Source organism: Carettochelys insculpta, chromosome 2 (genome assembly GCF_033958435.1).
Source record: "Carettochelys insculpta isolate YL-2023 chromosome 2, ASM3395843v1, whole genome shotgun sequence".
In the NCBI taxonomy this organism is placed as follows: domain Eukaryota; kingdom Metazoa; phylum Chordata; order Testudines; family Carettochelyidae; genus Carettochelys; species Carettochelys insculpta.
Window position 1 is genome coordinate 258,304,947 of NC_134138.1, and position 24,371 is coordinate 258,329,317.

At 43.7% G+C, this 24,371-nt stretch overlaps 1 protein-coding gene across 1 annotated transcript in view; it reads left to right on the top strand.

Moving 5' to 3' along the window:
- ADARB2 (adenosine deaminase RNA specific B2 (inactive)) overlaps positions 1 to 24,371 on the top strand; it is a 471,396-nt gene that overhangs the window by 414,999 nt on the left and 32,026 nt on the right. Inside the window, exon 7 of the mRNA XM_074985018.1 lies at positions 14,727 to 14,895. Within this exon, the coding sequence (XP_074841119.1) occupies positions 14,727 to 14,895 (169 nt within the window). The remainder of the gene's footprint in view (positions 1 to 14,726; positions 14,896 to 24,371) is intronic.

The following is a 24,371-nucleotide window of genomic DNA, read 5'->3' on the forward strand; positions in this document are numbered from 1 at the left end:
TTCTTCTTTCAGGACTTGCCATTCATTGACCACTGCATAAGCAGTAAGAGGGTTGTTGTCTCTCATCCAGGTTGATACAGTTCATCCAGTTTAGGAAAACATTTCTAGCAGACTAGTCAAAACCCAGAGAGGTCTTAATGATGTGATCGTACAACTAGCCATATCTCACAGGTGAGCAAAGACAGTCCTAGGCCTGAGTCCGTGAGCATCACAGCTAGCGATGAGGCCAGATGCAGATTGGTGGTGGGATTTTCAAAAGTACCTTGACAGACCAAAGAGACCAGAGTCCCTTCAAAAGAGATAAACTTGATCTCACTGTTAATGCTTTTGCGTGAGGGATTCTAACCCCCAGCTCTGATATTAACTCTCAAGCAAATCACTTAGGATCTGGATACCTCAGTTTCCACTTCTGTAAAATGGTGATGAAAGTAACCTATCTTATACAAGTGTGTGAAGAGCAATTCATGCTTACAATAGAATGTGGCAGCTGAAAAATACTAGAGCTAGGTATTATTATTATTATATATTATAATAATATATTATTAATATTATAATACTATTATTATATATAATATAATATATATAATATTATTATAATAATAATAATAATAACAACAATTCATCAATTTTAAGGCCAGAGAGGACCATTGTCATCATTTAACCCAACCTCCAGCATACCACAGCAGTTCACTCCTACAGGCTGTAGAATTTTACCCAGGCTGTGTTTACACTTGCATTCTTCTTTCAAAAGAGGCAAGCAAACGAGGGAAATCGAAAATGCTTCAAGAAGAAGGGTTCTTTCAAAGATGGGGTTTACTTACTAAACAGCCACAGCTATACCGCTTTTCTTCTTTTGAAAGAAACTCTTTTGAAAGGAGAATATGCAAATGATGTGCCAGATATGTAAATCAGTGTCTCATTTGCATTTTCAATTTCCTTCATTTGCATGCCTCTTTCGAAAGAGGAAAGCAAGTGTAGACACAGCTCCAGTGATTCCGACACTGAACCCTGTAACTCATAGATTAACTACAATATCATGTTAGACAGCCTTGGCCATGAAACCTGTAGACTCCAGGAATGCCACATCACATAAGGGTAGGGTTAGCAGTAAAATAGAAAAATTATTTTGTGAAAAAAAAAAAATTCTGTTTCTCATGAATTTTGTAGGATAATTTTATTAATATTTTAAAAATTTGCTATAGACTGTTTTTAGTTATTGAAAAACACATTATTTTCTCAGTTAAACTAGGGTTTTGTAAATGAAAAATTCCTCTTGTGATTAATGGTAAAAATATTGATGAAATATATCATGAACATTATCACAAATAATAAAAAATGTCCATTATGTTGATAGTTTTAGCAGTAAAGTTTCATTTGTTTACATAAAGTTGAATCCTAGATGGAAAAACTTTTAGACAGCATCGTGGTGCTGTAATTAGGAGTCTAGTGGGCCCCTAGCTCCCATTAGCTTTTGTCTTGCTGTCACCACAAAACCCTCCTATTCTGGATTTGCTGTGCCTGAGAACAGAGAAGGAGCAATTACGTTCAAAACTGTAAAAGGATTAGCTGTTCATTGGTGGTGCCCATGTAATGTGTCTTTGTGGCTAGCAACAAATCTCTCAGAGGGTTTGCTCCTTCACAGGCACAAATCCTAAATGGCAGCAAGAATTCTGTAGCTCACACAAAGCCTTTTGATGGTCTCCACACTTTGCTCCATGGAGGCTGCTTTACTTTCAAAGTGATGGTGCAGCACATCTAATTTTAGATCAGAAGAGCAATTAGTAATTAAAAATAATAATCTTGAAGCATTCAAGTTGTACTCTCCTTGACTGGTATCGCCAAGCTATATGCAAGGAATCTTAATTCCTTTGGTAAATCCTGCAATTTCTGCTTAGATGTGCTAATACAAGTCTCCTTCAGAGCAGGGCTGGGTCCTCAGCGCAGAAAACAATAACTGTAGATGAAACAAACATCTCCTCCTACCCTGACCACAATAATTTCCATTCCTCTGAGCCCTCAGAAATCATTTACAAACACAATAGCCAACTGTTTGTGGCTTTGATGGCAATAATTTGTTTTAATGGACCATTAAGTAGTAGCATGTATTTACCAGCTAAGAGGCCCCTGCGGGAGAGTATGTGACATGACCCACATTTCTTAGGGTAGATATTTCCCACTGCATTATGTTTGGTCCCATAAGGATAAAGCCCCCTGAGAGATATCAGCTTGCTTACAAGTTGTTCCAAAGGCACAAAAGGACCCATTAGTAAATGTAAGTGCTCTGTCTTTAGCAGTTAGCTTCAATCTAATGTAACTGCAGTTAGGATCAGTGTTTCACACAAGTTTCTGTAGTTCAGATATAAGGAAGGAAGAAGACATTGGAATAGCAGTGAAGTCCTTCCTTTCAAATATTTATCTGTCAAGGCATTTTGATGTAACTAATTAAGATGTCCTGTGACACCTTATAGACTATCAGATATTTTAGAGCATAAGCTTTTGTGGGCAAAGACCCACTTCATCTGCAAAGTGGGTCTTTGCCCACGAAAGCTTATGATCCAAAATATATTATTCTATAGGGTGCCACAGAACTTCTTGTTGTTTTTGAAAATACGGACTAACTCGGCTACCTCTCTGATACTGATTAAGATGTCCCTGATAGTCCCTGATAATTCTATCCCATTACAGCTTATTAGTCCTAAACATAATTTAGAGATCATGTATGTCAAGATAAGACAAAAACCAAAGTTCAGTATCAACCCATTTAAAACAGAGGAGGACAAATAACACAAGAGTTTCCTCTTATAAACTTGTGTATTCATGCTTATCCTCTCATAAGAACCTTTCCCATCGTGATTTTTCTTATATATGTTTTGGTTCGAATTCCATTTCTCAAAGACTCACAGATAAGCAAACTCCCATGGATTTCAATGGATCTAGGATTTCACACCTGAAACAAGGAGCAAGGGAAGCTCCCTAAAAGAGGGGGCCACCAGTGCCCAAATCATGACCCTGCCACCATGCCATAATACACCTGAGGTCCCACCCCCATGCTGCCACTTCTCCCCAGACCTCCACCCTGCACCACCCCTACTCCTGAGGCCCTGCTCCTGTATCACCTCTTCTGCCTCCAGAACCTCCCATCCCCACTCACAAGTTTGCTCCTCTCCACCTCTTCCCAACAATGACTCACCCTCACTTCCAGTAAAAAGTGGGAGGGCAGCATTTTAAAAGTGATGGGACCATGGCCCTCTGAACCCCAACAGCCCCCATCCCAGTCAAGACTGGACATTTTAAAATTAATGCAAAGAAAGAGAAAGAAAAAGTACCTCAGGTAACACCCTGAATAAAGTCAAGGGATACCTAATTATCACCTAAACACAGGAATTCGGCCGGGAAAGACAAAGAGGTGGAAACAGGGTACAGGGTTTAACTTCTGCTTGTAAAATCAAGGGTTTCTGTTTCTTCATAAATATGGGCTGACACTGAGGATGATCCCCAAGAATCTCTGTGAGCTATAATAACATCATTATAAAGCTCTGGTCCTACCTTTCAAACATGGTTAATGATCCCAGGTGGTGCAACCTGTGGGTGCCCACCAGAGCCAACAGAAAGGGGCCTGATTTTTGGAAAGTGCTGAACACCCACTATCTAAAGATTAGGGCCAGAAATATTCTCTCAAATGGGCACCCAAAAATGGGGACACCTAAAACTCACTCTGGTTTTGAAAATGAAGGCCCTTTACCTCCTTATGCGGCTGTCTCCAAAGCAAGTCATGACCAAGAACACTTGACCGTGTCTAACATGCTAGCTATTAGTCCTAAACATAATTTAGAGACATATATGTCAAGATAAGACAAAAACCAAAATTCAATATCAACCCTTTTAAAACAGAGGAGGACAAATAACACAATAGTTTCCTCTTTTAAACTTGTGTATTCATGCGTATCCTCTCCTTAGCAGTCATACTGGATTATGACCCCACCACTCCAGTACAAATTCACATAAATACTAGGATACATTTATATAATACAGGCCCATATGCAGGAATTTCTGTGGGGGAGGTGCTTTGTCTGAAAATGTGGAGCACATTTTTTTTAAATATAAAGGAGTTCAAAATAGTCATGCAATGAGTGTGCATAAGAGAGTTTAATGAAAAATTTAAGTGGAAACTGGTAAAATAATTTTGTTATAACATACTAAAAATGTATACAGTAAGAACAGTTTTATAAAAATTACCTTCTGAGCTCTTCTTGTAATAGTAGTAGTAGTAGCATCCTTCAGTCTACGTAGCCTATGGATCACGCCCTTCTTCGTTCCGTTTAGCATCCTCATTTGCAGCGTCGGCTGTGACTGTGAAGACCCACACAAGAGTGACAGTCCTTGCTGCATCTGTTGCATATGTAATGGGTGTCTGGCAGGTCCTTGCTGTGCTTTCTGTGGGCTCGCTTGTCCTTTGCTAGCTGTCTGATCCTCAACTCACCCAATCCTCAATTCTTGTAATATTGTAAGTGAAAAACAATCACAGAATCACAGAATCCCTGGGCTGGAAGGGACCTCAGGAGGTCATCTAGTCCAGCCCCCTGCTTCAAGCAGGATCAACCCCCACTAAGTCATCCCAGCCTGGACGTTGTCCAGCTGGGACTTAAAAACCTCAAGGGATGGAGAATCCACCACCTCTCTAGGCAACACATTCCAATGCTTCACCACCCACCTGGTGAAGTAGTTTTTCCTAATATCTAACCTACACCTCTCCCTCTTCAACTTCAGACGATTACTCCTTGTTCTGCCATCTGACACCACTCAACAGTTTCTGACCCTCCTTTTTAGAGCTCACCTTCAGGAAGTTGAAAGCGGCTATTAAATCACCTCTAAGTCTTTTCTTCTTATCGTGCGAAGCAGAGAGCACAGCAACAAACTGGAGTGATCTAGTGTGACAGGGGAAACTGAGGCACAACACCCAGATGCGCGAAAAACATAGATTTTTCAAACCTCTCTGCCCGGGACTCTCAGCTAACCATGCAAAACGTGTGAGCAAAGCGCCCCACTGGGTTTTACCCCGCGACCCAGGCCGGTGTATACGATGACCAATCCATTAGGGTTGTGCAGGGTTGTGGTAAGGATCCATAGACTATGATGCAAAGCTGTCTGAACCCAGAAGGAAGAGTGAGGCTTTGTTGGGTTTAAAAAACAAGAGATAAGTTTATTAAGGGTAAAGTAAACAAATAAACGGGGAAAACAAAAAGGAAACACAAAAGAACGAAATAACCTAAAATGACAGACTAAAATATTCCCCTCTCACTACTAGTCCTAGCACAGGAGTTTTTAGTTTAAACCTTGAGCCTTCGAACGTTAGTGCACTGCAACAGGCAGCAACCTCAAACAACTGACCCTTCACTTACTGTTTTTCCCAGGATTCTCATGTCCTCTTCGATGAGTGTTGTGAAGGGAAAAATGATTAAATACACCAAGTATTACAGCCCTCTTTTACAGAGGAACCGACCTTCAACAATGGTAATGTGAAGCCTACTGTGGGGCGCTACTCCCACACAAGCAGGTGGGAGGACCACGAGATCCTCACCTATGTTTAAATGCTCAACCTCCCGTTCGATCAGGGAGAGCAGATGTTATTTGTAGAACCACCTCTTACGATGGCCCCAGAGATATACTGGAACTGAAGCCCCAAAGCTATATCCTAATTAAGAATCACCTCTTACGGTAATTCTGAATAAAGGTTCTGTGCCTCTTACAGGGCAATACGCCTCCTACTGGGCAGTTTCTGAAATATGGAATCACCTTCTAGGGTAACTCCTAAATACAATTCCTATCCCTCTTACGGTAGGATTAAACAAGGCTCTATCCTATAGTGAGGTATGTAATAACTCTCAGGCTGGCTCTGAACACAGCCTCCTGTGCTTTACATACTAGTGTGAAGGAAAAGGGGTTACAAAATATAAGATCACATAGGTAGAACTGGGGGGGGCCAATCTACCACCCAAATTCTTAAGCCTTTCGGCAACAGCACACAAAGAGACAACAGCAAGTGTAAAATATACACATAAACCAACCCATAATAGAGTAATTCTTGTTCTATAGTTAAACTTTACAAAGTATATTTCTGGTTATATATTTCTGATTACCTCTGTCCTATGAGCTGTATCCAGGCGCCGGGCCTGTGCTCTCTTGGTACAGATGCTGTGAAGTTATGGCCTGCACAGGCCCGTTTTTACAGGGCCGCAACAAGGCCAGGTAGGAAAGAAGAGGAAAAAAGAACCCCAGAGGGAAAAAGAACCAATATGGGAACACAAAAAACCCTCTGGGTAAAAGCCTCTAAATCAGAGGTATTTTTTAAAGAAGGCCTTTTATTCTCGTCGCTGGCCCCTGGCAGTGGTCAGTGAAGAGAAGGGCAGGGCCGCTGCTGCAGCTTTCCGCCTGTTCAGTGCGCGCACTTGTCTGGCGACAGCACCTGAGGTGGCAAGCCCTCCAGGAAAACTGGAGCCTTTAGTGGTTTCAATCAAAAGCTCTTTTGTGATCTCAATCAGGAGCTCTTCTACGTCCCACGATGACTATTGGAGCTAAAACAAGTTCCTGTAGTCCTCCCTCAAAGGCTGGGGTACGACGACTGACACTAAGGTCTGTCAGGTGTCTTCTGCGGTGACTGGACAAGGTTCAGCACCGGCTTCCGTAGGGGTGGCCTCTGACTTTCTAGTCAGCGCTGACTTCCTCGTAGTCACTTCTTCTCTTCTTCTTCTTGATCCGGATCCAACCACTGTCGCGACACAACTGACTCCGGTGGCCCCATGCTCTCACCTTTATAGAGCAGGTGAGAACCTGGTTGAAAACCTGTCAGCATCAGGTCTGCATCTTGGTTGCCCCCAGCAACCAGGTAAAATTCCATGTTGCATATGTATTAGGCATCCAAAGCGCACCAATCCGCTGACAGAATTTCAAACCTCAGCTCATGTATATTTATGCTCTTCATGAATATTAATGTTAACTGTCAACCCTAACCGTTACTTTATATACTTTACATTATACAGTGTTTTCAATAAAGATTTTTAAGGTGAATTTTAAACAAATAAATGTAATTTATATGGGATTTGATAGGGAATAAAGCCATTAATTAGACAAAGCAGATTTTATTTTAAAAGCTCAGTTCCTAAGGCTCATTTGGTTAAGATGCAGGGAGAGGCACACAGACACCACAGCCCATGGCCAGGGACATATCAATCACCTCAGGATGAGGATTTTTCAACACTTCTGTAAACTAAACAAGCCCAAATCCCTCAACCTATCCTCATAGGTTTTGTGCTCCAGACCCTTAATCATTTTTATTGCCCTTCACTGAACCTGCTCCAGCAAATCCACATCCTTTTTATACTGGGCGGCCCAAAACTGGACACAATATTCCAGATGTGGCCTCACCAGTGCCGAATAAAGAGGAATAACTGTTTCTCTAGATCTTCTCAAAATGCTCCTCCTAATGCACCCTAGTATGCCATTAGCCTTTTTGGCTACACGGGCGCACTGTTTAGTCATATCCAGCCTTTCATCCACCATAACCCCTAGGTCCCTTTCCATTGTACTGCTGCTGAGCCAGTCGGTTCCCAGCCTGTAACAATGTTTGGGATTCTTCCGCCCCAGGTGCAGGACTCTACACTTCTCCTTATTGAACCACATCAGATTTCCCTCTCCCTCTTTCTTTCCTATTGCGAACAGCCAAGGGCATGCTGAGAAATGTAGTCCCTTCCCAGCTCCTTGGCCAGCTCTCTAGGCAGGGGGCTGGCCAAAGAACTACAGCTACTAGGGTGCCTTGAGTTCCTCCATCATGCCCTGAGGCTCCCCCAGCACAGTGCAGCAGGGAGGAAGGAAGAAAAACTGAACATGAGTAGGGGCGTTTGCTCCCTTTCACACCCACCCTGCACATGGTCCTGCAATAATACCTCTCTTCACCATTAACTTTAAGTACTTTTCAAATATTAATTAGTGTTAATTAGAGATGATGATGGTGTTGCTATGCAGGCATAATATTCTGCCATTTTACATTGAAATCCTGGGCTCTGGTTGCATAGAAAAGTGCAATCCAAAATGAGAAAGGGTGACAGAACTTGTATGCATTTCTAAATACTAGTGAACTAGGAAGTTGTTCATATGGTAGTATTCCTTTTCCCATCTCTTTGTTCCTAACAGCACTTATGAAGCTTTTAAACTGTATTGATGAATTGAAAGACCAGGATCCAAAAACGCAAGATAGGCTTTTTTATCCCACCCCTCTAGAGGAAAGAACAGCCTCCACTGAAGCACGGAAAGAGAAAATGAACCTCAGAGGCAGCCACATGTGAATTTCAGACAGAGCCTTACTTGTGTGATTCTGTTTAATCATCATCCATTTCCTTTGTACTCTTCAGCTATACATAAATATGGATTTTTTGTTTTGTATAGAACTCATTTTTTCATGTGCCCCCACCCCCCAACTCCCAGAAAACAACACAGGAGCAAGGAGTGACACCTAAATTCAATGGATTTTAGGGCACTATTTTAAATGTGGGTCGTCTGTGTATATTTATAGCATAATAAGTAATACTCCTGTACCTTTTATTTCTAAAATTCTCAGGGACTGATTTATGTTCATTTTATGTCTAACATACCTCATAAAGCCACTCCAAATGATTATTAAATTTGCACGCTCTAATTCTGGTTTGGATTGACATTTTGTTCTGGCTGAAGTGGCATCCTCAGCTTCCTTCTCCCCCTGCAATTAGCTGAGATTAAGCAGTTGGAAAGCCAGCCTGGCAAAGCTCAGAAATGTTCAGAGTCACTGATGCTTTGATCATACTGAACAGGAGAGCAGCAGTAAGCTGTAGCTTGTAATGGTGAGGCACATAAATATGTATATATTTTAGAGATATTTTTAAGTGATCCTGGGGCAGAGTTTTCCAGCAAGTGGCATCCCATTAACATCTAGCAAACAGCATGTACTCCAAAGTCAATCTAAAACCTTAATGTAAAATAAAGGGATTCTTTGTTCAAAATGTATAGTTACATACATTACTTAATGACATGGTAAGAACTCAAGATGGGCTCATCAGAGCTGGATCCAAACGTTAACAAAAAGCAGGGTGTGGCAGTTAATGAAATGACTTCTTAACCTGTGAAACAGAAGTATATTGGAATGGGTGTTTTGTTTATTTTGATGAAGCAAACACCTTGGGGGACACAGCCATGCACAAGAGTTTAGCTGCATGGCACCCAGTGAATTTAATAGCCATTGAGCAGCTAAAACCCCTTATCAATTCTTTGGAATGCATCCCAGGGTGAGTGTGCACAGCACAGGACAAGACTGCATGAATCCTATCAGCTAATTCTCCCTGCTCTCCCAATTCCTTGGTAGAATTTGTATTAAAAAGTTACAAGGTTTGAAGATTTGACCAGTTGTGTAAGCATACGGAGGGTGAGATGTTTTGTGTGATCTCTCACATTTACTAAAGTGTGCCGGAGAGCTGTGAAAATCTTTGTTGCTAAATTGCTGGTACTTCCAATCCAAAGCAGAAATATCATAAAAACAGCTCATCTTGTAATATTTTGGCCCTTCCAAGGCTAGCCGTGAAGTGAATTAGAAGGAACAAGGGTGCAAAAACTTCAAGTTTAATGTGGAAAAATTTGTTTTCCAAGTGCATTGTAACCCACAGAACAGTTGCTTTTGATTTCAATTAAAGAAAATGGCCAAAAGTTCTTGGAGGAGCTACTTATTATTTTCCCTGAATTGAATCACTCCTCCTTAATTACCTCCGTCAGCTCCTTCTGTGATGCTTTGCCCCTGGCAAGGTAACATTAACTTGGCGCACTAAGAATTATGTAAATAATGAGCTATTCCCTTTGTCATGCAGACCCTAAAGTTTTCAGAAATACAAGAGTTAGTACAAAAGTCATAGCAGTTTGGTGGCTGTTTTCAACTCCTTGACTATCAGAGTGAGAAAAGAGAACTATGTGGAGACAGGAGAGCGTCTGTGACATCAGAGTTGGTGATGGTGAGAGGAACAGGACCAAGCGGGCACAACGGGGGGGGAAGGCTGGGAAGAGAGAAAACTCTTCTGAGAGGAAAAGAGGACCAGTAAAACAGAAATCTGTATACAGATGTTAATATGATGAGTCCCTGCCAGATGCAACTCTATTCTTCTTGCTGTTCTGGGTGTGCAGCCCCTCACAGAGTTTTGTGTCTAAATTCTCTGTGATCTTTTGGCCCTACTTCCAGTTGTGTTTGCTATGATGCAGTGGTGCTGATTGCTTTATCCTGCCTGGCCCAAATCCTACCATGTCTGTCCCACAAGCCAGGTGTGAGGGAAAGGACAGTTCCCTTCTCAGTATCAAGAGACATCCGGACCATTTCCCAGGCCAGTCCTTATAGAGAAAGCCTCCCCTGTGCCCTATTGGAGGAGAAAGCTAGAACACAGAGAACTGGGTGGGATCAGAACATAGGGGCAGTGAACATTTGTGAAGTGCTTAGCGAGTGCAGTGATGAGCACCACAGACACAAATCATAGAACAAACCTGACTGCAGCCCACTAAAGACAGATTGCTAGCTGTGTCTGCAGTGCAGGAGCGGTTATGCTACTAGCGATTCCCAGACATGGCTGTGAAACTGGCATAGATGGACCCTTAAAGAGCTGGGATGCCTGTTCAAACAATATTTTTATAATGCAAGAAAATGAAGAGCAAATGATCACAGGAGGATCAGAAGATGTAGCTGCTGGCAGGTCACAGCTGACATTGCTGTTCTCCATGTGTTTTCTGCCCTTGCTAATCCCAACGTTCTGAAGCAATTTATTTTCCCATTGCTTTTTTTGTAAACAAATCCATTGGCACCAGCCAAAGTCAACCAATTGCTTCAACTAGCGCTAACAACACACTGTACTGTACTGCACTGTAACAAAGCAAACGCACTGAAAAATGCCAGGTGAGAACTGAGCACAGCTAGGGAGTGCACACAAAGCCAGCTGCTCTCTGCCAGTGGCATGATCAGCCCAGTGCTTTGTCACGCCTGGATTTTAGTCTGGATGATGAACAAGGTCCATGAAGACTTGAAACTTGCTGGATACATGCATATAATCAGTATAATCATACTCAGCAAACCCACACTTTGCCACTGACACCTTACATGGCACACTTTTTACAAGATGTCAAGTATCAGAGGGGTAGCTGTGTTAGTCTGGATCTGTAGCAGCAACGAATGGTCCTGTGGCACCTTATAGACTAACAGAAAAGTTTAGAGCATGAGCTTTCGTGAGTTAACTCACTTCTTCAGATGCTGGTCCTGGAAGTCTGCAAGGCCAGGTATAAATAGGCCAGAGCAAGGCTGGGGATAACGAGGTTAGCTCAGTCAAGAAGGCTGAGTTGTATTGTCATCAGTAGATCTGGAGGTGTGAACTCCAAGAGAGGGGAAGCTGCTTTTGTATTTAGCCAGCCATTCACAGTCTTTGTTTAATCCTGAGCTGAGGGTATTGAATTTGCAGATGAATTGTAACTCAGCAATTTCTCTTTGGAGTCTGGTCTTGAAATTTCTTTGCTGCAGGATAGCTACTTTTAAATCTGCTACTGTGTGTCCTGGGAGATTGAAGTGCTCTCCTATAGGTTTTTGTATATTGCCATTTCTGATGTCTGATTTGTGTGCATTTATTCTTTTACGTAGAGACTGTCCAGTTTGTCCAATGTATATGGCAGAGGGGCATTGCTGGCACATGATGGCATAAATGACATTGATAGATGTGCAGCTGAATGAACCCACGTTGGTGTGGCTGATCCGGTTAGGTCCTGTAATGATGTTGCTGGTGTGTATATGTGGGCAGAGCTGGCAACGAGGTTTGTTGCATGGATGGGTCCCTGAGATAGAGTGACTGTGGTGCAGTGTATAGTTGCTTGTTAGGATTTGTTTTAGGTTGGCAGGTTGTCTGTGAACAATGATAGGTCTGCCTCCCAAGGCCTGTGAAAGTGGGGGATCATTGTGCTTTTTACAAGATGTGTTGCAATTCTATAACAGAAGTAACATCAGGGATATAAATGGGCATTTTGAACCATACAGCCAGATATGCCCAATGCAAAATTGATGCAGGAAAAGGTATTAGAATATAACCAAGAAACTACTCGCTTTTCTAACCCAATATTAGACGTATCAGTCCATAATAGAAATAGTTCATCAAAATCACAGCTCACTAAAATAGGCTTTCTCTTTGGAAGTAACAATGTTACCAAATACCCCTGTTAAAACCCATGATCCTATTTGGTCAGACCTTTAGTAGATTGGACATGCTCTTACAGGACTTGCAGCATAATCCCTGAATGTTTCATGTGAATTTAGCAGGAGCTAATGAAAATAGCTAATTTACCCATCTAAACTCTGGCAAATGCTTGGAACCCATTTAACAATAACTTCAATGTAACTATTAGGCTGTGGCCACACTAGCCCCTCCTTTCAGAGGGGCTATGGTAATGTGGCACTTTGGAATATACTAATGAGGTGCTGCCAAATGGGAAGAAGGGGCTCTTGAAATCAGAGGGCCGTTTTGAAATGCCCCCGGCTACATGGGCAGTGTGCGTTTCAAAACCAGCAGTTTCAAAGCATGCACTGCTGCTGTTACGCTAATGAGGTGCTGCATATTCATGAAGGCCCCTCATTAGCATATTCTGAAGTGCCACATTACCACAGCCTGTCCAAAAGGATGCGTTAGTGTAGCCACAGCCTTAGTGTTCTTCATAGTGCAGGTATCTTGGCATTTAGCTCTGAAAGCAACGTAATGGTGTGCCTCAGTTTCCCTGTTCATGTAGCGACTCGGGTTTGTAATGGCTTATCTACTGTGAAAAATTCAAATGTTGTTTACAGTCACTAGTGTGAAATATCAGTCTCAAAGTATGTTCTCATGTAATGCAGGAGCATATCCATCAGGGTTTCTAGCAGGCTGTCTTCTCGTGTGCCATGCCTACCCTGTTCAAGGTTTTTCCAAAAGACCATACAGATAGTATATCTGTGCAATGCTTGACATTAACAACATATTTAACACAAGCTTTAGCATCAATATTAACATCTAATTTATCACAACTGGACAAAAAGGTGCCATCTAGGGAAGCTTTCTGGAACACAGAAGCAACATGCGTGGAGGGTGTAGTGCTTTATTCCTGTAGTACGAAATGAGCCCCATTCTGCTGAGAGAAAAAATGGGGCTGCATAAAAATACCAAAGCTGGGAAGGGGATTCAGCCATTCCCACAGGAAAACCATGAGACAAGGTTCTGAGGTGCTCCATGAGGGGATCCTTCACAAATATTCCTCAGAACAGGCTGACTGAGAGAAGTGGGGAGAGGCTGGGACTCCCCCACCCTCCACAGAGCAAGCAGGAGCTCAGCATTGAAATTCTACAGACCCCTTGATGCGTGGACAGACTCAAGGGACCATGGTTGTAGAAGCATGTACACAGAGGCCTGCACGCTAGCCTCGGGTCCCCTCTGGCTCCTCCCTCTGATGTTTGATGCATCAGGTACCACCCCATCCCTTTGACGGAGATTTCCAGTGTGAAATAAGCACCACACCAAAGTTAATACAGCCATAAGATGCATGAACATTTGAGCTGATTTACCACTGGTTGCCAGGGAGATGTTAGCCCACCCCACCCCAACTCTCACTGCCTGGCTTGCCTCATTTTGTTTCATCTATATACAGAGTCCCCTCTATAGACCCTCAGACAGCCAGAGCTGCACTGTGGAGATGAGCACTATGTGAACCCTCTTTCCCATAGGTGGGCACGTTGGATCTACTGGCATGCATTAGAGTTGATTTCCCTCTTCCCCCCTCTCATGGATACGCCAGCCATCTCTTAACATTAATGATAATTTTACTAGTGAACTTGCATGCTTACAGTGCCTTCAATCCAAATTGATCCAAAGTGCTTTACTAATTTAATTAGCTTTTGTACAAACTATGTATCTAGAGGTCAAATTTGGCATTTTACTAAAATGCTACTAGTACTAGGCTGGAGCATGTAAATTGCTTATCAGAACATATCAATACCACACAAGAGTGCAGTACACATTCTCCAAGGCAAATTATAGGGGGATCTTAGGCAAGTGTAATATTAATTACTCAAGCTTTACTTTGGCCAAGATACCAGATTTAAATTCTCTACTCTTTGAGAATTTTTAGGGACTTCAAACTTGGATCTTAGATTTACATCTCCATCCAGGATGTCTCCGCCAATAACATGGTACCTAAATCACGCTTACATATTGCCTCAGTACTGGACTGGAGAGGGAAAGTGACACCCACACTGGTTTCTCAAAGCACCTGAGTTTACCCAGCCAGGTCTCAAACTGGTCTGCCCATGCTTAGCTTACAAGAGCTGAGACTGACACTGCACAAGATGCTGTAGGGAATAAGAAATCAGAGTATTGCTTAAAAACCCTTTGTGATTTTTTTTATTATGATGGTAATTGTGAAAATTAGCTCAATTCACACTGTGTTAAAAACATAGCTTTATAGGAAGAGCTGACAGTGCAAACCCCTGAACAAATCTGTTATGCTACTCTCACAGGCTATAACCTTATCCACACTCCTGTTTATGTGGTTCTAAGATGTGTGGTTCTATGATGTGAGTTGAGGCATCGGAGACATTTTTATTTATCTCGGGAGACAATTATGCAAGCATTTAATTACTGTTTCTCTGTCGTCACTTATTTCTGACCCAGTGAACAGTACCAAGCACATAGTCAGAAAGTACCGGGGGCATCTACGAACGAAGATTGAATCTGGAGAAGGAACCATCCCCGTCCGATGCCATAATGCAGTTCAAACATGGGATGGTGTGCTGTTGGGGGAGCAACTAGTCACAATGTCTTGCACGGACAAAATTGCCAGGTAATGTGAGCACCTAATTTATACACTATAAAGCTAGTTGCTGTGTGGAAATGAAGTTGATGTCACAGAGGACTGACTCTGACTCCAGGTGGGCAATAAATAGCAGGTGCTGATAAGCCAAAAGAAAGCAGGAACTGGTCTGCATGCAAATGTAAGACATATAAATAGGATGGAATGTAAATAGAATATTTTTTCCCCAAATTCTCTGTGGGTCATTAGTTGCTCTTTAAAGTGTGACAAAAATATAAAACCACTTTTGCAGCATTTTCACCAATCGAATTTCTGTATGCAAATTAAACAAAAATCAACTGTATGCTCATTGGATGATTTACCTCTGAAGTGGCAAACCAATCATGATTCAGGTAAACTTATTTCATTTGCATCCTATTTCATAAAGCGATGTGATGGGTAAGAATGTTTATAGTTTCTGAAAAGTAATTTCAAAACTCTGATGTCATCACCATAATATGAAGCCTTCTGATGAAGAATTAACCATGAAATGTGATTTCTTTGCCTAGGTGACAGTGATGGGTTTTTTGTTTGTTTGCTAGCTATAGTCTATAAATAAAATATTTATTTAGTAAGCCCCTACTTAATGTGTGATGTTATGGAAATTATGGATGCCACAATATTAGGCTTATACCACAGTTTTTACAGGAGGTGTGCTGGGCATGGGGCTGAAATGGGAGCCCCAGGAAGCTGACAGTATGAGCCCCTGCTCTCATACGCGGATGGATGGTCAATAGTGTAAAATCACAGAAAAGTCATAGTGGATTTTATTACCTCAAATAATAAGGTCCATCGTGACTTTTCTGAAGTTTTACATAACTTTTCCACAACTCAGCAGCAATTTTTTGACAATTGTCCCACATTTCAAGCAGGGCCTTGGGTATATATAAAGAGGGATAGAGATAGAGTTGCCCTTAAAAAGTCGACATTAGCCAACAAATATTTCGCAGTAGCACATGACATATCACAGCTACTTCCCATCTAAGTTTAGGGTGCCAACTTATTAGCAAATGTTGATCATTTTAAATGGCAGCCATTCTATGTGGCTGTGTCTACACTAGCAAGTTCTTTCAAAAAAAACACAGGCCTTTTTTGAAAGAACCCGTGGAGTGTTTAGACACAAAATGTGCTCTTTCCATCTGAAATCAAAAGAACACAGCACTTTTTTCCAGCAGCCCTCTTCCTCTCCCAAATTAGGAAAAGCACCTTTTTCCAAAAGATTCTTTCAGAAAAAAAAACGTGCATGTAGGCCCTTTTTTTCAAAAGAGCAGCCCTCATCATGCTGGATTTTTCAATCTCCGGCCCTTTTTTTCAAAAGAATGGGAGCTGTATGGATGCTCTCTATCTGAAGAGCAGATTGATGTTTTGATCTTTTTTATGTGTGGACGTGCTCTTTCTAAAGAAGTTTTTTCAGAAGAGGTCTTCTGGAAGAACTTCTTTCAAAAGATCACTGTAGTGTAGACATAGCTTGTGTGTATACATTTAATACATATACAAATATGTAACTATATAGGAATATATGTGTGTGATGTATATTAAATGTAATACATCTTTCCGTGTAAAATATATTACATTGCATCTATAAGAAATATAAAGAGTATGGGTCAAATTCTGTGCTGCCATTTTATGTGTATGACTTCATTGTAGTTACATCAGCAGAGAATTTGGCCATAAATGTCAAAAGATATTGTGAATATAAAAATAGATAAATATTACCACTTAATGCACTTACCCAAATTCTGCTCTGAGCTTTTCCTTTGCAATCCTGCTAACGTCAGCCAGGTTGTACAGTGCACAACTGAGAACACAATTTCACTCAGCATGGTGGGGTTGATCCAATCATAAAACTGGAGTGCTAAAAGAACAAATGGCAATGCCTCAGAATTCTTGCTCTGCAATAGATATAGTCGCAAAATAGCTTTTGTTTGCATGCTGAAGAGAAGACATTCTTTTTTGTAATATGTTCATGTATTCATAAACAAATAAGAGAAAACTCAAACCTGAGCATTTCAGCAGAATTCAACCAGTGCTTTCCACTACAACTGGGATTTCAAAATCCAGACCTGGACAGACCACAAAAACTAAACAAGTTAAAGTTTCCGAACTGAAATTTTGTGATCTCTGTGGTTATGAATGTCAATAGACAGTAACTTTAATATCAACTCTGCAAGCACTATTATATTTGATATTGATGGGAATGTCAATTTTAATATAGAGTCTCGGAAGCTGAGTTTTCTCCAGACACATGTTCCTTTATCCACTATTATATCTGCTTAGCACTTTCTGTGGCGAAGAAGGGGCTTCTGAAAGGAGGGTTTCTGTCTGGATGATCCGCACGGACCACACGTCTCCACATGTACTTCAGAGTCCAGAAGGGCTTCTTCTGGACTCTGAACCACGTGCCAATATGCTAATGAGACATGGAAAATTTGCATCCACACCTCATTAGCATCTTCTGCTTAGCTCATTAGCATGCCGCTTCTGGAAGAAGCAGCATGTGGAGACGCAGCCCATGTGTTTTGGAAGTAATGAGATTTACATGTGATGCCACAGCATTTAAGAGCAGGTTTAATCGAAAATGTATATTTTAAGAAGGCATTCGATGAAAGAACATGTGAGCCGTGTCTACACGTGCATACTACTTCGAAGTAGCGGCACTAACTTTGAAATAGCGCCCGTCACGGCTACATGCGTCGGGCGCTATTTCGAAGTTAACTTCAACGTTAGGCGGCAAGACGTCGAAGTTGCTATCCTCATCAGGAGATGGGGATAGCGCCCTACTTCGACGTTCAACGTCGAAGTAGGGACCGTGTAGTCATTGCGCGTCCCACAACTTCGAAATAGCGGGGTCCGCCATGGTGGCCATCAGCTGAGGGGTTGAGAGACGCTCTCTCTCCAGCCCCTGCGGGGCTCTATGGTCACCGTGGGCAGCAGCCCTTAGCCCAGGGCTTCTGGCTGCTGCTGCGGCAGCTGGGGATCCATGCTGCAGGCACAGGGTCTGCAACCAGTTGTCGGCTCTGTGGATCTTGTGTTGTTTAGTGCAACTGTGTCTGGGAGGGGCCCTTTAAGGGAGCGGCTTGCTGTTGAGTCCGCCCTGTGACCCTGTCTGCAGCTGTGCCTGGCACCCTTATTTCGATGTGTGTTACTTTGGCATGTAGACGTTCCCTCGCAGCGCCTATTTCGATGTGGTGCTGCGCAACGTCGAAGTTGAACATCGACGTTGCCAGCCCTGGAGGACGTGTAGACATTATTCATCGAAATAGCCTATTTCGATGTTGCTACATCGAAACAAGCTACTTCGATGTAGGCTTCACATGTAGACGTAGCCGTGGAGGCCTGGAAAATGGGGTGAGGAAGAGAGTTCCATTTCACCTAGGCTGCTTGGAAAAACATTCTGGAGAAAGAATAAGAGAAAGAAAGATTGGAAGGAGATAGCCAAGAGGGTTGGATGAAGCAAAGAGGACAAGAGTACAGTGAGAAGAATATATGGCATGTAAAGAGGTTAATTCTCTTTTGTGATGGACCTTGAAGATGAGGATGTGAAACAGAGTTTGATATGGAAGGAATGAAGGAGCTAGAAGAGCGATGACAAAAGATATGAAGAAAAGCTGTGTCAGAGTGATGACAAGGGATATGCAGAGAAGCTGTGTCTGACAGGTGAAAATGGATATAAAGAGAAGCTGTGTCACAGAGATGACAACGGATATGAAGAGAAGCTGTGTCAGAGAGGTGACAAAGGGTATTAAGCGAAGCTGTGTCAGTGTAGTGAGTCACAATGTGCATTTTCCAGCATGTGGAGGGCTTATAAAGCCAGGGGCGCAGGAAGCAAAGTAACAGACAAAGAGGAAAGAGAGGAGCATTGTGATGGCAACAGGGAGAAAACAATGACAGAGAGATAGCTGTGTTAGTCTGTATTCTATCAAAACAAAAAAGCAGTCAAGTAGCACTTTAAAGACTAACAAAACAAGAGGATCAAGAGGGTGCTAACAGTCCAAGCCTCTAAAGGAAGATGTAATCAATTGTCGCAAAGAAATAGGACAGGTCAAGAAGGATGGAGATAGAAAGGCTTTGAGGCTCTACACTGATGGCTTTGGAGAAGATAATGTCTATAAGGTAGACATTATCTATAAGGTAGAGAGAGTGAGCACCAGATTGCAGGGGCTCACAGGGAGATGTGGTGGGTGGAAGGAAAAACAAGGTTAATGAAGAAGAGAGCGTGGACATGTGGTGGAGGGGGTGCTAGTGAGAAAGGCAAGAGAACATTGGGGTCATTACACTGGTACATTTGAATGAGGGGAAGGTGCTAAAGGAAAGAACCTAGAGTCTCATTATCTCAGTTTTGTTCATTACCCCACCTTTGCATACCTCTGGGGCTGTTTACTACATTCTTCACCTAAGGATACCAGGACAACAGATGGGAAAGGAATCCAGGGAACAAGAAGAACATTGGCCTAATGCCTTCTTTACACTCGTCCTCTGAGAGGGAAGCTCAGTAGATGGTTACTATTCGATGCTTTTGAACTTCACATATTCACCATAAACTGTAAACAGCTAAATCTCCCAAAGGCTGCAGGGGCTGTGGTGACACAGGAACCTATGTACATTTATGGACTTGCCATACTGTAAAAAAAAGTTCCAAAAATGAACCCATGTTTGCATAAATAAGATGCCTGACAAAAATCTCCCTTATGCTTCTTTCATTATATTGCTTGGAAAGGCCCTCAGGAGAACAAGGCTATTAAAAACTGTTCCCCCACTGAGAACCTCACTAGTAACTGCTAAAATATGTATCAATTTGCACAGGCTGCAGAGGAGCAAAATACCAAAATATCAAAAATCTCAATGATAAAAAACATTGCCGAAAAATAAATTATGTTCTTTCCTGCTCACAGGATAACTACACGCAGAACATGGGTTAATCAAATGAAAAACATTTAGCAAAAACGTTTACTTTCTTTTAGAAATCTATTGGTCAGTCACAAAAAGTTTTCTTCATGTCCTCAGTGCCTGGCATTTACTATTTGGCCTTTCTTGCTTAGTTTTAATTCGCAAATAAATTATATGGGATTATGTTTATGTCCTGATTAGGTAAATGCAAAAACACATCTGGGCTACGTCTACACGTGAAGCCAACATCGAAATAGCTTATTTCGATGTAGCAACATCGAAATAGGCTATTTCGATGAATAATGTCTACAGGTCCTCCAGGGCTGGCAACGTCGATGTTCAACTTCGACGTTGCGCGGCACCACATCGAAATAGGCTCTGCGAGGGTACGTCTACACGCCAAAGTAGCACACATCGAAATAAGGGTGCCAGGCACAGCTGCAGACAGAGTCACAGGGCGGACTCAACAGCAAGCCGCTCCGTTAAAGGGCCCCTCCCAGACCCAGTTGCACTAAACAACACAAGATCCACAGAGCCGACAACTGGTTGCAGACCCTGTGCATGCAGCATGGATCCCCAGCTGCGGCAGCAGCAGCCAGAAGCCCTGGGCTAAGGGCTGCTGCCCACGGTGACCATAGAGCCCCGCAGGGGCTGGAGAGAGAGCATCTCTCAACCCCCCAGCTGGTGGCCGCCATGGAGGACCCGGCAATTTCGACGTTGCGGGACGCGGATCATCTACACGGTCCCTACTTCGACGTTGAACGTCGAAGTAGGGCGCTATTCCGATCCCCTCATGAGGTTAGCGACTTCGACGTCTCACCGCCTAACGTCGAAGTTAACTTCGAAATAGCGCCCGACGCATGTAGCCGCGACGGGCGCTATTTCGAAGTTAGTGCCGCTACTTCGAAGTAGCGTGCACGTGTAGACACAGCTCTGGTGGGCCCTTAACTCAATTAAGGGGTTTTGTTTTTGCTTTTTTTTTCTGGCTGAGGATTGGCTGGGGAAAAAAAAGGAAAATGTACGTGCTTTAGGTAAATTATTGTATTTTTCAAAAAAGTACAATGTTATTTTTATTAAGTTAATTTTTATTTTGGATTTCTTAAAAAGAATTGTTAAAAATTTTCAAATTTTTTTAGTAAATTTTTAAATGGGAATTTCATTAAGTGTATTTTTCCTTCATCTCTATAAACTCGTATCATTTGCTCTTTTTAACAAAAAGGGGCTATAGTCACTTTGGTTTCCAATTATATATTTTCTAGTTTTTGAACCTTAAGCATTGATTTAGCTGTGGCAAAACAGAGTGCTACAAGTTCAGTATCTGAAATCCAGGACTCTGCTTCTGCAGGACCATGGATATTGCTGGACCAGAAAGCAAGGTCAGGTCAGGTGGCCAAGTCACATGTCAACTGTGAGTCCCTCAGCTACACAGGGCAGCCACAGTTGGCGCAGGAAACTGGCTGTGGACTGGAAGCTAGCAGGGGCAGGCTCTGGTCTGGCAACATCCATAACCCAGTATGATTTTAGTTAGCTGGATGACAACTTATCACGTGTGTGGCCAAGTCTCCCATGGTCCCATAAAGTTTGTTTCCAGCCACTAGTATTGGCTGTCAGTGTTCTGTGCTGTTATTTAGCTCTAAGTTACCCCTAAATGTCTTCTAAGAGCCCAGTAAGCAGTGGAAGTGTTGGTAATACTGCTAGATAATATTGACCTCCTGGTCTGGCAAATTCTCTTGTTTGGCACTAGTCAGGTTCCAAGGGTGCTGGACTAGAGAGGTTCAACCTGTATATTACATCAACACTATTATGTTTGTAAGCCAAACTTGTAATCTTCTAAAAAAAAGATCTCAAGTTACTTTGACAGGATCTATTTTCCATAACCCATGTTGATTGACATTATCTTCTTTTTAATTCTTTATTAATCAAATCCCATATTAGCCACTCCTTTATCTTGTCTATGCCTGATGTCAGACTGACGGGCCTATATTTACCTGGACAATCCCATTTCCCCTTTAAAATAGTGTCACAATGCAAGTTTTCTTCCACTTTTGTGGATCTTCCATAGAGTTCCAAGACTTACTGAAAATCACCATTAACTGTCCACAAATCTCCTCAGCCAGTTCTTTTAAAACACTTGGATAAACTTATCCAAACCATTCATTTTTAAACATCTGACTTTAACTGCTGCAGGCTAGTGGTCTCTTCTGGATTTAAAACCTATGAATTTACATGTATAAATTTAAAATTTGGTTTCTGACACCTCTTTTAACCCACTCTAATAAAGCGTTGGCCTTGGTCATCCTCTGGCCTGTCCTCCTGAAAGGTTTTATAAGTCTCATAATGCATGTAGAGGTACATGAATTTGAAGCTGCAAACTGTGGAACCCAACACCCTGTTGGCCAAGTATCCTTGGTTACCTTTATACATAAGACTCTGAAATTCATTCTCTACTATAAGACATGAGCTATGTCTACACTGGGATGCTACATTGCAATAGCTTATTTCGATGTAGCGAAATTGAAATAAGCTATTTCGACGAATAGCATCTACACATCCTCCAGGGCTGGTGCCGTCGATGTTCAACGTCGACGTTGGACAGCACTACATCAAAGTAGGGGCTGCAGGGGAGCGTCTACACACCAAAGCGGCCCAAATCGAAAACAGGGTGCCAGGAACAGCTGCAGGCAGGGTCACAGGGCAGACTAGCACTTCCGGGGCAACAGCAAGCCGCTCCCTTAAAGGGCCCCTCCCAGACATGCTCAGCCTGCACAGCACGCGGTCTGCAGAGCCACAAGCATGCACACCCCGTGTAAGCAGCATGGACCCCCAGCAGCAGCAGCAGCCAGAGACCCACACACCTGCCCCTGGAGGAGCAGTGGTTGCCCTGCTCAGTGCCATGCAGGAGGCAGCTGACCATCTTTTATTTGAAGAACATGAGCTGTCCTCGGGGGATGAGGAAGCAGCCGCAGACCTTACTGCCCTCCCAGCCCCCCCCGCCGCACCTGCTGCCGGCTGTGGAGTTACCCCATGAGCATGGACTGGTGGGAGCGGCTGGTGCTTGGTGAGTGGGACAATGACCGCTGGCTCCGGAACTTCCAAATGAGCCGGCAGACATTCCTCAAGCTCTGCCAGTGGCTCACCCCTGCCTTACGGCACCAGGACACCCCCATGCAACGTGCCCTCACCGTAGAGAAACAGGTTGGCATCGCTGTCTGGAAGCTGGCCACTCCAGACAGCTACTGATCCGTAGGGCAGCGGTTCGGCGTGGGCAAGGCCACCGTCGGGACTGTCCTCATGGAGGTAAGAGGACCCGGTGGGGGGGGGAGCCCGGGGGACAGCCCGGGGCGGGGGGGAAGCCTGGGGGGGCGGGCAGACACACCCTGCACACCCCTCACTGGTGCTCTCTCATGTCCTTCCCCTGCAGGTCGTCCGCGCAGTCAATGCCCTGCTCCTCCACAGGCTCATGCGGCTTGGGGACCCGGATGCTGCCATCATGGGATTTGCCAGCCTGGGCTTCCCAAATTGCTTTGGGGCTCTGGATGGGACCCATATCCCCATCCATGCCCCGGAGCACAGCGGAGGATGCTTCCTCAATAGAAAGGGATACCATTCCATAGTCCTCCAGGCCTTGGTGGACAGCCAGGGCCGCCTCTTGGATATTTATGTTGGCTGGCCTGGCAGCACTCATGATACCCGAGTGTTCAGAAATTCGGGCCTGTGCCTCTGGCTGGAGGTGGGGACCTACATCCCCCAGTGGGAGATCCCTGTGGGGGACACCACCATGCCACTCTGCCTCGTCGCAGATGCAGCATACCCCCCCGGCCCTGGCTCATGCACCCTTACATGGGCCATCTCACAGCCAGCCAGGAGCAGTTCAACACACACTTGAACCATACGCGCCAGATGGTCGAGCACAATTTTGGCCGCCTCAAAGGGCGCTGGAGGTGTCTCCTCACCCACCTGGATGCAGGCCTCACCAACATCCCCCAGGTTGTGGGTACGTGCAGCACACTCCACAACCTTGTGGAGAGCAAGGGAGAGGCCTTCTTCCAGGGCTGGGCTGTGGAGGCTGGCAGGGCCGACGTCCAGCCACCCGCTGCCCCCAGTCGCCAGGTTGACCCTGAGGGGATCCAGGTCCGGGAGGCCCTGCTGGCCCATTTTGACCAGGCTGCGGAGTGAACGCTGGCAGGGCGAGCTGCAGGTGAGCCACCCACTGCACCCCCACCATCCTCCACAGCACTCCCTGCCCCCACGCCCACACCACAGAGAACACGAGAGCACACCCCCCACACACTTCTGTGCAATAAAATGGAATTTTTTTTAAACAAAACCCTGCAACCTTGTATTATTAATATTAAAACAGAAGAAGGGGGGGACTATGTACATGGGGAGACGTACAAAACAGGGGTAGAACAAAAACTATTTACAAAGATGGGGGGAATAAGTCCAAAGGAGGGGGCCTTGGGGGGCAACGTCCTCGGCCACGCACCCCATTGTCCTGCGCCTGGTGTTGGGGGGGCGTGACCCACGTCTCAGCCAGAGGCCCAGTTGATGCTGCGTGGGGACCGGGAGAACCAGCAGAT